Genomic DNA, 14,253 nt, shown 5'->3' on the forward strand with positions numbered 1-14,253 from the left:
AGTGTCAAATATTGAAATGTGTAGGGTAGAGTAGTCATCAATGAGACACGGGGAACAATGATAAAATGGCTCTCACAAGTCGTAGTTTCAACCAATCAGGCTCATATTTTGGGGAAAGGTGTGTCTACTGGATACACGTCTGCCATTATAGTGGCTTTGGTAATGGACGCTCCCTTGCAAAGTTATTCATAAATGTTTGATTTTGGGGTGTAAAAGTAAATTATGCCTTAAAATTACATTTTCGCTCATAGGCTGCCATTAATACAAAAACTAATATTTATCCAAATTTCTTTCGTCATTTCATAGGGCATGAGTTGAGCAACAATTGCCTTTCATTAGATTTGACCAACATTAAGAATATACCCAGAATCCAGGGCTGTCTCATTGTTCCACACTCTTTTCAGCCCATGGGTAACAATGAGACACTTTGATTTTTCTTTATGAAACTTTTCAAAATCTAGGGGAATCCTTCGAAACATGAATTGGAAGTGATTTTTGGCATATTTATTGAGTTTTAACTTCATTTAACCGAAAATATAATGTTATTTGGTATAAATAAATGGATTTTACTAAATTTAAATACTTTGTAGTATAACTTTAGTTAACTGGCAAAATTGCTTTAAAATGTTCAAGGCAAGTCACCCGCAATGGAACAATACAAAAATGTGATGTTTTACTAGAAAAGTATTGATTTTCGTAGAGTGTCTCATTGTTCCCCACCTGTCTCATTGTTCCTGCCAAGTGCGTCTACAATGAGACAGTTGAATAGCTCTGGCTGAAGCAGTCGGATCGATCTCATATTTTGGTCAATGTTAGAACACATTAAAAGAAAGAAAATGCAGCAAAAAGCTCATTAAAACATGCTGATGAAAAAAATACAAAAATCGTTGAAAGTTAAATACCAAAAGTGTCTCATTGATGACTACCCTACCATAAAGTGAAATATTGTTCGAACACAACCACAAATATTTTGAAATTGGACTAATGATATACTACCAAATAAAGCTTTGCAGAACTAAGAAATCCAAATTTAAGTTGAATTCAAAATGTTTCACAACTAATCTAGGTTAAATCAATGCAATTTTTTATTTTAAGTTTAACTTTCCCCCAGGAGCATAAACAATAATGCAAATAGAAATTGTAATTGAAAAAACTTAGATAATAAATTGGATACACGGAAAAAAAGTGTTCCGGAAATCATGCAAATCGTACCATGAAATCGTGAATATCGCGATTTTTGCTTTACGAATTTTTGAACTATGCATAATGGGCACGAATTATCCAGGAATCGTGAATAAATATGCATGACTTTCCATGACCGATTTCACTCGTAAACGTGAATAATGTTCATGATTTCATGAAATAGATGCATGCAGTCGTGAAAAATATTCACGATTTCATGATTAAAAATTCATGATTACGGTCAAAAAAATATACCTCGTGAATAAAAAATCATGATTTCATGCATAAAATTCATGAAATCATGAATTTTTATGCATGAATTCGTGCACAAAATTCATGAGTTCTGGAATATTTTTTATGATTATTTTTGGCAGGCGTAAATAAAATTCCTGATATCATGTATAAACTTCATGAAATCATGCATAAATTTCATGAATTCGTGATTTTTTTTTTATGAAATCATGAATTTAATTCACGTTTACGAGTGCACGTCTAATCATGCATATTTATTCACGGCTCCTGGTTTATTCGTGCCCAATATGCATAGTTCAAAAAATCGTAAAGTAAAACTCGTAATATTCACGATTTCATGGTACGATTTTCACAATTTCCGGATTACTTTTTCTGTACATTTACCATATCGTGCCACTGGGGGCACATATCGGAATTGACAAAGGAGCCTGTTTTGTAAAAAAAACGGAGGACATTTTATGTGATGCCAATGTACTCTGGCCCCACCTGGCCACTTTGGAACCGGTCACTGGTTACCGGTGGTCACTGGGGACATTTCGGAATGTGCAAGGAACCCTGTCATGTGACATATCAAAATTCATGAAATTCAAATCTTTGGCCATTTTATGTGATGCCAATGTAATCTGGCCCCACATGGCCACTTTGGAACCGGTCACCGGTTACCGGTGGTCACTGGGGACATTTCGGAATGTGCAAGGAACCCTGTCATGTGACATATCAAAATTCATGAAATTTTAACCTGTAGCCATTGTATGTGATGCCAATGTACTCTGGCTCCATCTGGCCACCTTGGAACCGATTACCGGTCACTGCGGAAGAATTCTGAATTTACAAAGGTCCCAGTTATGTGATGTTCAAAAATGCTTTAAATAAATTAAAAATACAATCATAAATTTAGTAAAACCAACATTCAAAAACATGACATGAGCATTTCGGAAACGTTAATTGGGTACCGATCGTTACTATACAAAAACACAACGAAAATTTAAATTAAATACAAAAAGACCTAAGGGATTTCTTGTACTGTCCAGACTCGATTGTCTGATGTACTAATAATAGAATAATCGATAATTCGTATAATAAAGCCATAATTTTTTTGTCTCATTAATAACTCCAATTACAATAAAGTGATTAATTACAATAAAAGGATTTATTTTTGTAAATGCAGATGATCAAACACTTTAATTTGACGCAAATAGAGTCATAGAGAGTTGAATTGAAAATTAAAAAAAAACACCGAAATTCTTAAAATACTCAACAAAATAAAAATCTTAAAAAACTTCAAAAACTCAAATTATTTAAAATACGCAAAATAAATTAAATACTTCACAAACTCAAAATATTTGAAATACGCAAAATAAATAAAATGCTCATAAAACTTAAAAAACTTGAAATACCTAAAATACTTTTTTTGTATACTTTAATATAGAGTTTTCAACTCTTTACTTAAAGTAATTAAAATACTTAGAATACTTAAAATACTTCAAATACTTCAAATACTTAAAATACTTAAAATACTTAAAATACTTCAAATACTTCAAATACTTAAAATAGTTAAAATACCTAAAATACTTCAAACACCTAAAATACTTGAAATACTTCAAATACTTCAAATACTTAAAAAACTTAAAATACTTAAAATACTTAAAATACTTAAAATACTTAAAATACTTAAAATACTTAAAATACTTAAAATACTTAAAATACTTAAAATACTTAAAATACTTAAAATACTTAAAATACTTAAAATACTTAAAATACTTAAAATACTTAAAATACTTAAAAACTTAAAATACTTAAAATACTTAAAATACTTAAAATACTTAAAATACTTAAAATACTTAAAATACTTAAAATACTTAAAATACTAAAATACTTAAAATACTTAAAATACTTAAAATACTTAAAATACTTAAAATACTTAAAATACTTAAAATACTTAAAATACTTAAAATACTTAAAATACTTAAAATACTTAAAATACTTAAAATACTTAAAATACTTAAAATACTTAAAATACTTAAAATACTTAAAATACTTAAAATACTTAAAATACTTAAAATACTTAAAATACTTAAAATACTTAAAATACTTAAAATACTTAAAATACTTAAAATACTTAAAATACTTAAAATACTTAAAATACTTAAAATACTTAAAATACTTAAAATACTTAAAATACTTAAAATACTTAAAATACTTAAAATACTTAAAATACTTAAAATACTTAAAATACTTAAAATACTTAAAATACTTAAAATACTTAAAATACTTAAAATACTTAAAATACTTAAAATACTTAAAATACTTAAAATACTTAAAATACTTAAAATACTTCAAATACTTCAAATACTTAATATACTTAAAATACTTAAAATACTTCAAATACTTTAAATACTTGCAATAAATAAAATACTTGCAATAAATAAAATACTTGAAATAAATAAAAAACCTAAAATAATGAAAATACTAAAAATATTTAATATTTTTAAAAACTTAAAAAAAACTTAAAATACTTGAAATACTTAAAATATTTTAAACACTTGAAACATATAAAATACTTAAAATACTTAAAATACTTAAAATACTTGAAATAATTAAAATACTTAAAAAACTTTAAATTCTTTAAATACTTTGAATACTTTAAATTCTTTAAATACTTCAAAAACTTCAAATACTTTAAATATTTTAAATACTTTAAATACTTTAAAAACTTTAAATACTTTAAAAACATTAAATACTTTAAATACTTTAAATACTTTAAATACTTGAAATACTTTAAATATTTTAAATACTTTAAATACTTTAAATACTTTAAATACTTGAAATACTTTAAATACTTTAAATACTTTAAATACTTTAAATACTTTAAATATTTTAAATACTTTAAATACTTTAAATACTTTAAATACTTTAAATACTTTAAATACTTCAAATACTTTAAATACTTTAAATACTTTAAATAATTTGAATTTTTTAAATACTTTAAATACTTTAAATACTTTAAATAATTTAAATACTTTAAAAACTTTAAATACTTTAAAAACTTTAAATACATTAAATACTTTAAATACTTTAAATACTTTAAATACTTTAACTACTTTAAATACTTTAAATACTTTAAATACTTTAAATACTTTAAATACTTTAAATACTTTAAATACTTTAAATACTTTAAATACTTTAAATACTTTAAATAATTTAAAAACTTTAAATTCTTTAAATACTTTAAATACTTTAAATACTTTATATACTTAAAAAACTTTAAATAATTATAATACTTAAAATACTGAAAAAACCTAAAAAACTTAATAAACTTAAAATACTTGAAATACTTGAAATACTTGAAATACTTAAAATACTTTAAGCACTTTTAATATATAAAATACTTAAAATACTTGAAATACTTGTAATAATTAAAATAGTTTAAGGGTGCACAGCAACCGAAGAGGTTGTTGTCTTCTTATTTCAAATTTGTCAAACTTACGGACCCAATCCTGAAAGAATCTGATTGTCAAAATGGTCAAACTTTATTGTAAATAACTTTGAAGACTGTAATTTAGGGGATGAATAAAAAATCATATCGATAGTTCCCGTATTTTTGAAGATACTAAAATGTCTGTAACAGAAATCTGGGTGCAAAAGCGATGGTTGATGTGTACCGTTAAATTCTTTAAATACTTTAAATACTTTAAATATTTTTAATACTTTAGATACTTGAAATAATTAAAATACTTTAAATACTTGAAATACTTAAAATACTTAAAATACTTAAAATACTTAAAATACTTAAAATACTTAAAATACTTAAAATACTTAAAATACTTAAAATACTTAAAATACTTAAAATACTTAAAATACTTCAAATATTTAAAATACTTAAAATACTTAAAATACCGTCATCAGGGGTGACATTGGGTCTGGGGGGTGAGATTGGGTCATACAAAAATGCTGAAATTTGTATGACCCAATTTCACCCCCCAGACCCAATGTCACCCCTGATGACGGTACTTAAAATACTTAAAATACTTAAAATACTTAAAATACTTAAAATACTTAAAATACTAAAAATACTTAAAATACTTAAAATACCTAAAATACTTAAAATACTTAAAATACTTAAAATACTTAAAATACTTAAAATACTTAAAATACTTAAAATATTTCAAATACTTGAAATACTTGAAAACTTTAAAAACATGAACAAATGAATATACTTAAAAAATAAATATTTCAAATAATTAAAATATTTTTAATACTTACAATATTAAAATACCTGGAAAAAATTAAATGCTTAAAATTATTTCAACACTCAACAAACTCTAAACACTTGACATATTTAAAATACTTGAAATACCTAGATACTTTTAAAAGTCACAATATTAACATACCTGTTAAAATAAAAATTCCTAAATTCATTAGCATACTTAACATACCTAAAAATAATAATATTTCAAAAAACTTAAAAGTCTTTACAAAATTAAAGTACCTAAGAAAATTGAAATGCTAAAAATTATGAAAATACGTAAATAATATGCTTACAATATTAAAATCATTAAAATTATTAACATACTTTACCTATGTCCCCATTTCTAGCTCAAAAGAAACGGGACTTTTTTCGTTTCCAAAACCAAAACAAACCTCACTGTCTGTCACACGCGTAGAATGCTCCGGCAATTGACAGAAAACCGAGATCCCTACGAGTCCACGACCAAGAAACTGTCACACGCGGAGATAAAACACGGGAACTGTCTTATGGACCATGTTCCCCTTGATTCGACAATCGAAACAAACCGGGAACTGTTCTGTCTCTTACCTTGTAACTCCTCCTGCCGCTCGGCCCTCCTTGTGCCGCCTGGTCCTCCTCCCGCGCTCGTTCCTCCTCCTGCCACTCGGTCCTACTCTTGCTGCTCAGTCCTCCTCCTGCCATTCGGCCCTCCTCTTGCCACTCGGTCCTCCTCCTGCCGCTCGGTCCTCCTCCTGCCGCCCGGTCCTCCTCCCGCGCTCGGTTCTCCTACTGCCACTCGGTCCTCCTCCTGCAGCTCGGTCCTCTCCCTGCTAGCCCTTGGCTCCGTTGCCATTTCCAACGGAACGGCCGCAGATCTTTTCCCGGTTCCGGTGGACAGCACCTCCAAATCCCGGGTCCGCAAATCACGGTCACTTTTACCGGCAAACACAACAGGACGCGACAAGTCACAACGCGATTGACTTCGTGGCAAATAAACACGCGGCTGAACTGGCAAGCGAAAAACAAACTTGACAGTTCGAACGAAACTGTTCTTGATTGATCATGATCACTCGTCATAAACATGGATAAAAATTCATAAACCCATGAATGTTATGCACGAGTTCATGCATTTTATTCATGAAAACATGTAAACTTTCATGAAATCATGAAAAACATGATTCATAAATTCGCGAATAAAATTTTACGACGTAAAATTTACGCATGCATAAATAATCGTAAAATCATGAATATTTTTCATGAATTCATGAAATTTAGTCATGACTTCATGAAAATCAATCATGAAATCATGAATAGTGATATGCATGATTTCATGAAGGAAAATTCATGAATATTCGTAAAAATATTATTGCCATGAATAAAATTCATAAATTCGTGCATTTTTATGCACGATTTCATGAATAAAATTCATGAAATCATGAAAGGTATCACGAAATCATGCACAAAATTATTCACGAATTCATGAATCGAAATTCACGATTTCTCGCACACTTTTTTTTCCGTGTAGTATTTTTTTAATACATTGTAAAACTTTGAATTTTTGCATTTTTACTCAGGCCGTTGCAAATATTTTCCAAAGTTTATGTCCCTCGTTTCTGACCAAAGTCGAGGGGGGGGGGGGCAAAAAAATAAAAAAATATAAAAATTGAAATTACAAGCCTAGGTTTCAACATTTAGATGAAAAAAGTGTTTTAAAATGCTTTTTACATGTGTACAGTTGCTTTCCAATCATTAAAATTTAAAATATATTCTTCGCATGTAGAATTCATTCAAATTTTACATAATCTAAAAATAAAAATCTAAAAATGAAAAATGAACTGTCCGAGAATGAACAAACTTTCTGAAAATTTATTTTTTGTATTTTTTTTTATTTGTGTGTACCTTTTTAAAACAAAAGGTAACATTTTGCATCTCTAGTTCGTCCACACAAGTCTCCATACAATGTTGGCAGCTGTCCACATACACAAAAAGGCTATTAAAGATTCAAAAATCCTTGAAAAATTTGAATTCTGTTAAAGTTGTAGATTTTACGTAGGACTTCTAAGAAAAAAGAATAAAACTATTTAACAAAAATATTGTTTTTTTAATTCAGTCCTAAAATTAAGCTTAAATTAGTGATATTTTTAATCACAACGATAACGCTTATTTTTCTGAGTACAATGACCTTTCGTACGACCTCAAAGGATTTGAAATTGATTTTTAAAGCAATTTAAAAAAAATTGACTTCGTGGCCCTTCTTGACAAAAAAAGGTCTTACTTGATAGCTCGTTCTAAGGGGACCTTAGTTAATCCATCAAAAAAAAAATGTTGTCTATTCAATTTATTTTTCTTGCATTAAAATTAAAAAAAGTGATCAGAAATGGTTTTTGATCATGTTTTTTTTTACCGTTGTGCATAAAACTTGACATAAGGCTTTAGGACACTATTCAGCATTAATTTGGCTTATTAGGGAAATTGTTAAAATTTTAGAATACAGATCCGCAAAATGGCTAGATATAGCTATTAGCTATAGCTACCGTAATCTGGGGTGAATCGGGACTACAGTCTGAATAGGGACAGCAGTTTTTAGAGCACTTAAAGCTTTTAAATTTGGAAATGGATGTACACATTTTGTTAGCCTGAGTCTGTTATTACCGAAACCAACCAGAGAAATCAAAATATTGTGCTCCAACATGGTTAAATCCACTGTCCCAATTCGCCCCATGTGTCCCAATTGACCCCAGTTTACGGTATAGCTAGCTATAGCACTTTAAATATTTTCAATGTATTTTTATTTTATTTTTTAGAAAACTGGGTTACGTATATTTATGATATAAAATTTGAAAAAAATCATATTAAATTATTTTTTGTAAAAATTCTTGGGCAAATCAGGACAAATTTAACGAATTAAAACAGATGTTCAAGTAATTGTTTTGCATAATGTTTGATTTTTTTTATTGATTTCGGTTAAACTGGAACAGAACAACAAAATCAGTACTTCGATCTCCAAATTTATTTCTCTAAAATCTTATGTACTGTAGTCCCGATTTTCCCCAGTTGATGATTCTAGTTGATGAAATTCTAAACTTATCTTAAATATTACATTGATTTGTATCCTTTTATTTGTTGTCGTTTCCTCCTTGTTTTACAATATCAAGGATTTTTTTAAATCTTTCCTTGTCATGTCATATAAAACAAAAAGAAACAAAAAATATTATTTTTTTTAAATTTAAATCACATTGGAGCAATTTCATGTCAAATAGGGAATCGGTTGTACCCGACCCTCTCCGATTTCAATGAAACTTTGTAGACATGTTATCCTAGGCATATGTAAGCCATTTTTGTGTATATGGAGCCAGTAACACTCGATAATGACATTTGAGAAGAGCGTACGTGTTTTCAATATTTTTGTATTTCGTAATTTAAATATTGCTGTATCTCGAAGCCGTTGCATCGTATCAAAAAGTGGTCAGAGACAAACTTGTAGGAAATTTGACGGGCTTTCCGAAAAAAATACACTGAAAGAAAAAAACACTCCACTTTTATGAGATTTTTTGATTTTTAAGTTTAAAAGTTAAATTTGAAGGTGAGCCCACGATTTTTTTTTCGCTCAAAATTTTTGTGAAAATAGCCTAAGATGTTACAAAAAGACTCACGAAAAATGCAGGATGGAGCAACTCACCTAAAAAAATACAAAAATCATTTACTGAAACTGTTTTTTTGAAAAGTGCCCTAAACGTCAAAATTTTCAAAAGCCGAATACGGGAATCGATTCTCCAGACAATTTTACATAATAGTCTCCATATTGACCATTGTCCTCAGTCCAATCCTTGTGAAGTTACAGCGGGTTTAAAAATAAAAATGTTGAAAAAATAGGTTTTTTGATGGTTTTTGCCAATTTCTATATGACGGACTTGATTTTTCAGTTTCGAAAATATTTTTACCGAAAAGCTCGTCCAATTTCCCATAAGTTTGTCTTTGACCACATTTCAATTGGATGTATGGGCTTACAGATATAAGCTAATTTATTATCCGGGTTACTTTACAACACTGAAAAAATGTTATGTTTGAATTATGAGCAATGTAATTAGCTTATATCTGTAAGCCCATACAACCAATTGAAATGTGGTCAAAGACAAACTTATGGGAAATTGGACGAGCTTTTCGGTAAAAATATTTTCGAAACTGAAAAATCAAGTCCGTCATATAGAAATTGGCAAAAACCATCAAAAAACCTATTTTTTCAACATTTTTATTTTTAAACCCGCTGTAACTTCACAAGGATTGGACTGAGGACAATGGTCAATATGGAGACTATTATGTAAAATTGTCTGGAGAATCGATTCCCGTATTCGGCTTTTGAAAATTTTGACGTTTAGGGCACTTTTCAAAAAAACAGTTTCAGTAAATGATTTTTGTATTTTTTTAGGTGAGTTGCTCCATCCTGCATTTTTCGTGAGTCTTTTTGTAACATCTTAGGCTATTTTCACAAAAATTTTGAGCGAAAAAAAAATCGTGGGCTCACCTTCAAATTTAACTTTTAAACTTAAAAATCAAAAAATCTCCTAAAAGTGGAGTGTTTTTTTCTTTCAGTGTATTTTTTTCGGAAAGCACGTCAAATTTCCTACAAGTTTGTCTTTGACCACTTTTTGATACGATGCAACGGCTTCGAGATACAGCAATATTTAAATTACGAAATACAATAATATTGAAAACACGTACGCCTTTCTCAAATGTCATTATCGAGTGTTACTGGCTCCATATACACAAAAATGGCTTACATATGCCTAGGATAACATGTCTACAAAGTTTCATTGAAATCGGAGAGGGTCGAGAAAAAAGTACCTTAAAAATTCCAGTTTTGGATTGGAATTGCTCATTGGATTAAAAATTGTGATTCTTTTCAAATCCATGGCACACCAATACCAACAAAAAATCAATTTTTAATTTCTCGATTTTTCGATTGAAGTGTAGATTATCACAAATTAAAGGTATTGGGGTTTTCTATGATTTTAAGCTTCAAAAACATAGGTTTTATGACTTTTTCAAAGAAAAATCCCGGGTTACCGGGAATTCCCGAGATTTAAACAATATTTTTTCCCGTTTTCCGGGAAATTCTAAACCCGGGAAATTTGGAAGCCCTATCTTAATGGTAAGGAGTTTAAAGGATATTAAATTTAAAAAAAAAAAACAAACAATCATGTGACTACTCACCTGTCCAGCATCTTGGTGCTGGACTTTTCGTAGCGCTCGAGCAGCTGCGGCAGGTGGGCATCGTCGTCGCAGGAGCTGCCCCAGCCCAGCACCCGGGCCAGGTCGTTTCCGGTGCCCAGTGGAAGCACTGCTATTTGGCATTGTTTCTAAAGGGAAGGGACAAGAAGAAAATAGAGAATAAGAACAAACAAAATAAAAATCGTTGAGCGTAAACAGAAAGGAAATGAATCAACATTGCCATTAATGTGACGTAGAAGAAGGTATTCTCCCATATCCAAATAAATCGTTCATCCGTTCACGGTCCCGACTCGACTCAACCTGACTGTTGGGGGACATTATGTATTTTTTTGTGATTTTGTATTGGGTTCAATATTTTTTTTTTGTTAGATTCAATTCGATTTTTTGTTTGTCAGCAAAAATTCTTCAAAAATATAAATCTAATTTCAAAAAACGCCACTTACCCTATTCAAACGTGCTCGTAAAAGAAAGCACAACCTTCTTTACTTCGTTTGTTACATCGAACAGAAAAGGAAACAAAATGCTTTTAAGACGAGATGACGTATGAGGATTGGTTGGTTGTAAGGTACGGCCCCAAACGTCCTTAACCTACGCAGCAGCATTTTTGTTCTAAGGTCATTAATTTTTTCCACACGATAAATCCGCCGACTGATTACGGGTTTTGCACGGAACTTTTTCCTCTTCTTGTCATTCCATGTCTAAGCTTAGACGCAATATGTCTAGGCATGGGTAAAGGTGCGGCCCAGGATAAATTGCGTTGGCATTTATTTTCTAATTTGGCTTCATTCTTCTTGTCTTTTTTACTTTTCGTTCAAAATGCCATGAATTATGTTAAAGGTCAATCTAACTTAATTAGTGAAGGGTTTTGAACAGTAATTTGTATTGATAATTTCTAGACTTTTTTTATAAGGTCCTATAAACAAACGTTAACATTGAGTAAATCCCGCTTGTTCCGATGGGGATTGACATAAGGTGTGTTTCAATGTTCAATTGAGATTTTAACTTCACAATTCCTTTATTATTTGAGTAATTCTCCACCAACTCACACAGCAGTTGCCCTGACCCCTCTTCGATTTCCGAGAAACTCTGTCCTAAGGGGTAACTTTTGTCCCTGATCACGAATCCGAGGTCCGTTTTTTGACATCTCGTGACAGAAGGGCGGTACGATCCCTTTCATTTTTGAACATGTGAAAAAAGAGGTTTTTTTTTTTCAATAATTTGCAGCCTGAAACGGTGATGAGATAGAAATTTGGCGTCAAAGGGACTTAAATGTAAAATTAGACGCCCGATTTATTGCCGTACTCAGAATTCCAAAAAAACGTATTTTTCATCGAAAACAACACTAACAAAGTTTTAAAAATTCTCCCATTTTCCGTTACAAAACAATTAAACAAACAATTTGAAACATGTCATTTTAAGGGAAATTTAATGTACTTTTCGAATCTACATTGACCCAGAAGGGTTTTTTTACATTTAGAACACAATTTTTCATTTTAAAATTTTGTGTTTTTTCTAACTTTGCACGGATATTTTTTAGAGTGTAATAATGTTCTACAAAGTTGTAGAGCAGACAATTACAAAAAATTTGATATACAAGTTATCGCGATTTTACAAAAAAAAAAGTTTTTAAAAAGTTACTTTTTGCGTTTCTCTTTGTTTTGTCGTCCGTGTCTGTCGCGGGTGACCATGAACGGCCATGATCAACGACGACCAACTTTTTCAAAACATTTTTTCGTAAAATCGCGATAACTCGTGATTTTTATAAGCAAACTTATGTTTAAATATAAAATTTTTGTCTGCTCTACAACTTTGTTGAACATTGTTACACTCTAAAAAATAACCCTGCAAAGTTATTTTTACAAAAAAAAACACGAAATTTTAAACTGAAAACTTTTGTTCTAAATATAAAAATGACCCTTTTGGGTCAATGTAGATTCGAAAAGTACATAAAGTTTCCCTTAAAATGACATGTTTCAAAAAAAATTACAGTCGACTAACGGAAAAAGGTATAGTTTTTAAAACTTTTTTAGTGTTTTTTCAATGAAAAATACGTGTTTCGGAATTCTGAGTACGCCATCAAACACCTCTTTTTTTGCATGTTAAAAAATGGAAAGGATCGTACCGCCCCTCCGTCACAAGATATCAAAAACGGATCTCGGATTCGTGATCAGGGACAAAAGTTACCCCTAAGGACAAAGTTTCACGCAAAACGAAGAGGGGTCGGGGCAACTTCTGTGTGAGTTGGCGGAGAATTACCCCCTTATTTTCTAATGAGAAATTATAATTTTTTTTATAAACTTTTCTGCTCTTTTCAATAAAAAAATAATTTAATTTATTTTAGAACAAGCATTAAATTTCAAAAAGAATTCACAATTCTTATATTTTCTAATGTAAGAAATGATTTCAAATATTGAAATTGGTTATTGAAAAGAGTAAACAATACGGTTTCACTTACATTTTTCAAAATAAAAAATTCGGATCGAATGTTGCTGAACTATTATAAGTTTAATATAAATATTTGGGTGATACTATTTTTTACATAAATTAAACATAAAGATGTTGTATCACCGCGACCAACAAAGTCACGATGGTGGCAAGAAATTTTAAAATCGATAAATTAAATTTGAAATTTGATAAAAAATAAAACTCACAAAAAATGTTTATAATTAGCTTTAGCTTTTAAAATTGGATTAAAAACATTAGTATGAACAAATTTTTCATATTTAAAAAAAAAAATCATGACTCGCATATCAGTAAACAAACCTGCAAATTTTTGTTTAATTCATATTCTAAATTCTTGATTTTTAACATTAACTCAAAGTGACTTAAAAAAACCTGATTTTTTTCTGTGTGCCTGTGTTTTCTTCTGAACAATTCGAATAAAAACCTACAACTTTTACAACGACGATTATAAAAATCGATTGAAAAAATAAGATACAGATTTGCGAATACTCATGTGCCCATTTTGACATTCATCTTCCCTTAAAAAGTTCAATAAAAATCCGTACAGTTTCGGTACCGCTTCCGATTAAATTCAAATAAAAGCACCCACATAACAGTGTATCGCTTAACTTGTATGAAAAAACAGCCAGCATACTTTTGTGAATGCTGGCTACTTCATCTGTTCATTAAACTTCTCATTTTGCAGTCATTTATGGGGCTTCTTTGAGGAGAAACATGACCGTATGCTGCATTTGCCAGTTGAATGTCAGTCAGTGCGCACCGTATCATGGTGTAGATTTTAAAACCAAATTTTTTTAAGCATATTGATTTGAAAGTCATACAAAGCACCCCTACATCACGATTCTGCGGGCAGGCAAAGGATTCTATCCTTTTTGTTGCGTGTTTCTTTTTGTGTATAT

The 14,253-nt window shown here is 29.8% G+C and overlaps 1 protein-coding gene across 2 annotated transcripts in view; it reads right to left on the reverse strand.

Moving 5' to 3' along the window:
• LOC6046021 (diacylglycerol kinase eta) overlaps nucleotides 1-14,253 on the reverse strand; it is a 207,346-nt gene that overhangs the window by 12,746 nt on the left and 180,347 nt on the right. For both annotated transcript variants that reach the window (XM_038260557.1, XM_038260555.1), the window contains exon 7: nucleotides 10,874-11,019. In XM_038260557.1, the coding sequence (XP_038116485.1) occupies nucleotides 10,874-11,019 (146 nt within the window). The remainder of the gene's footprint in view (nucleotides 1-10,873; nucleotides 11,020-14,253) is intronic.

Source organism: Culex quinquefasciatus, chromosome 3 (genome assembly GCF_015732765.1).
Source record: "Culex quinquefasciatus strain JHB chromosome 3, VPISU_Cqui_1.0_pri_paternal, whole genome shotgun sequence".
Classification (NCBI taxonomy): Eukaryota; Metazoa; Arthropoda; class Insecta; order Diptera; family Culicidae; genus Culex; species Culex quinquefasciatus.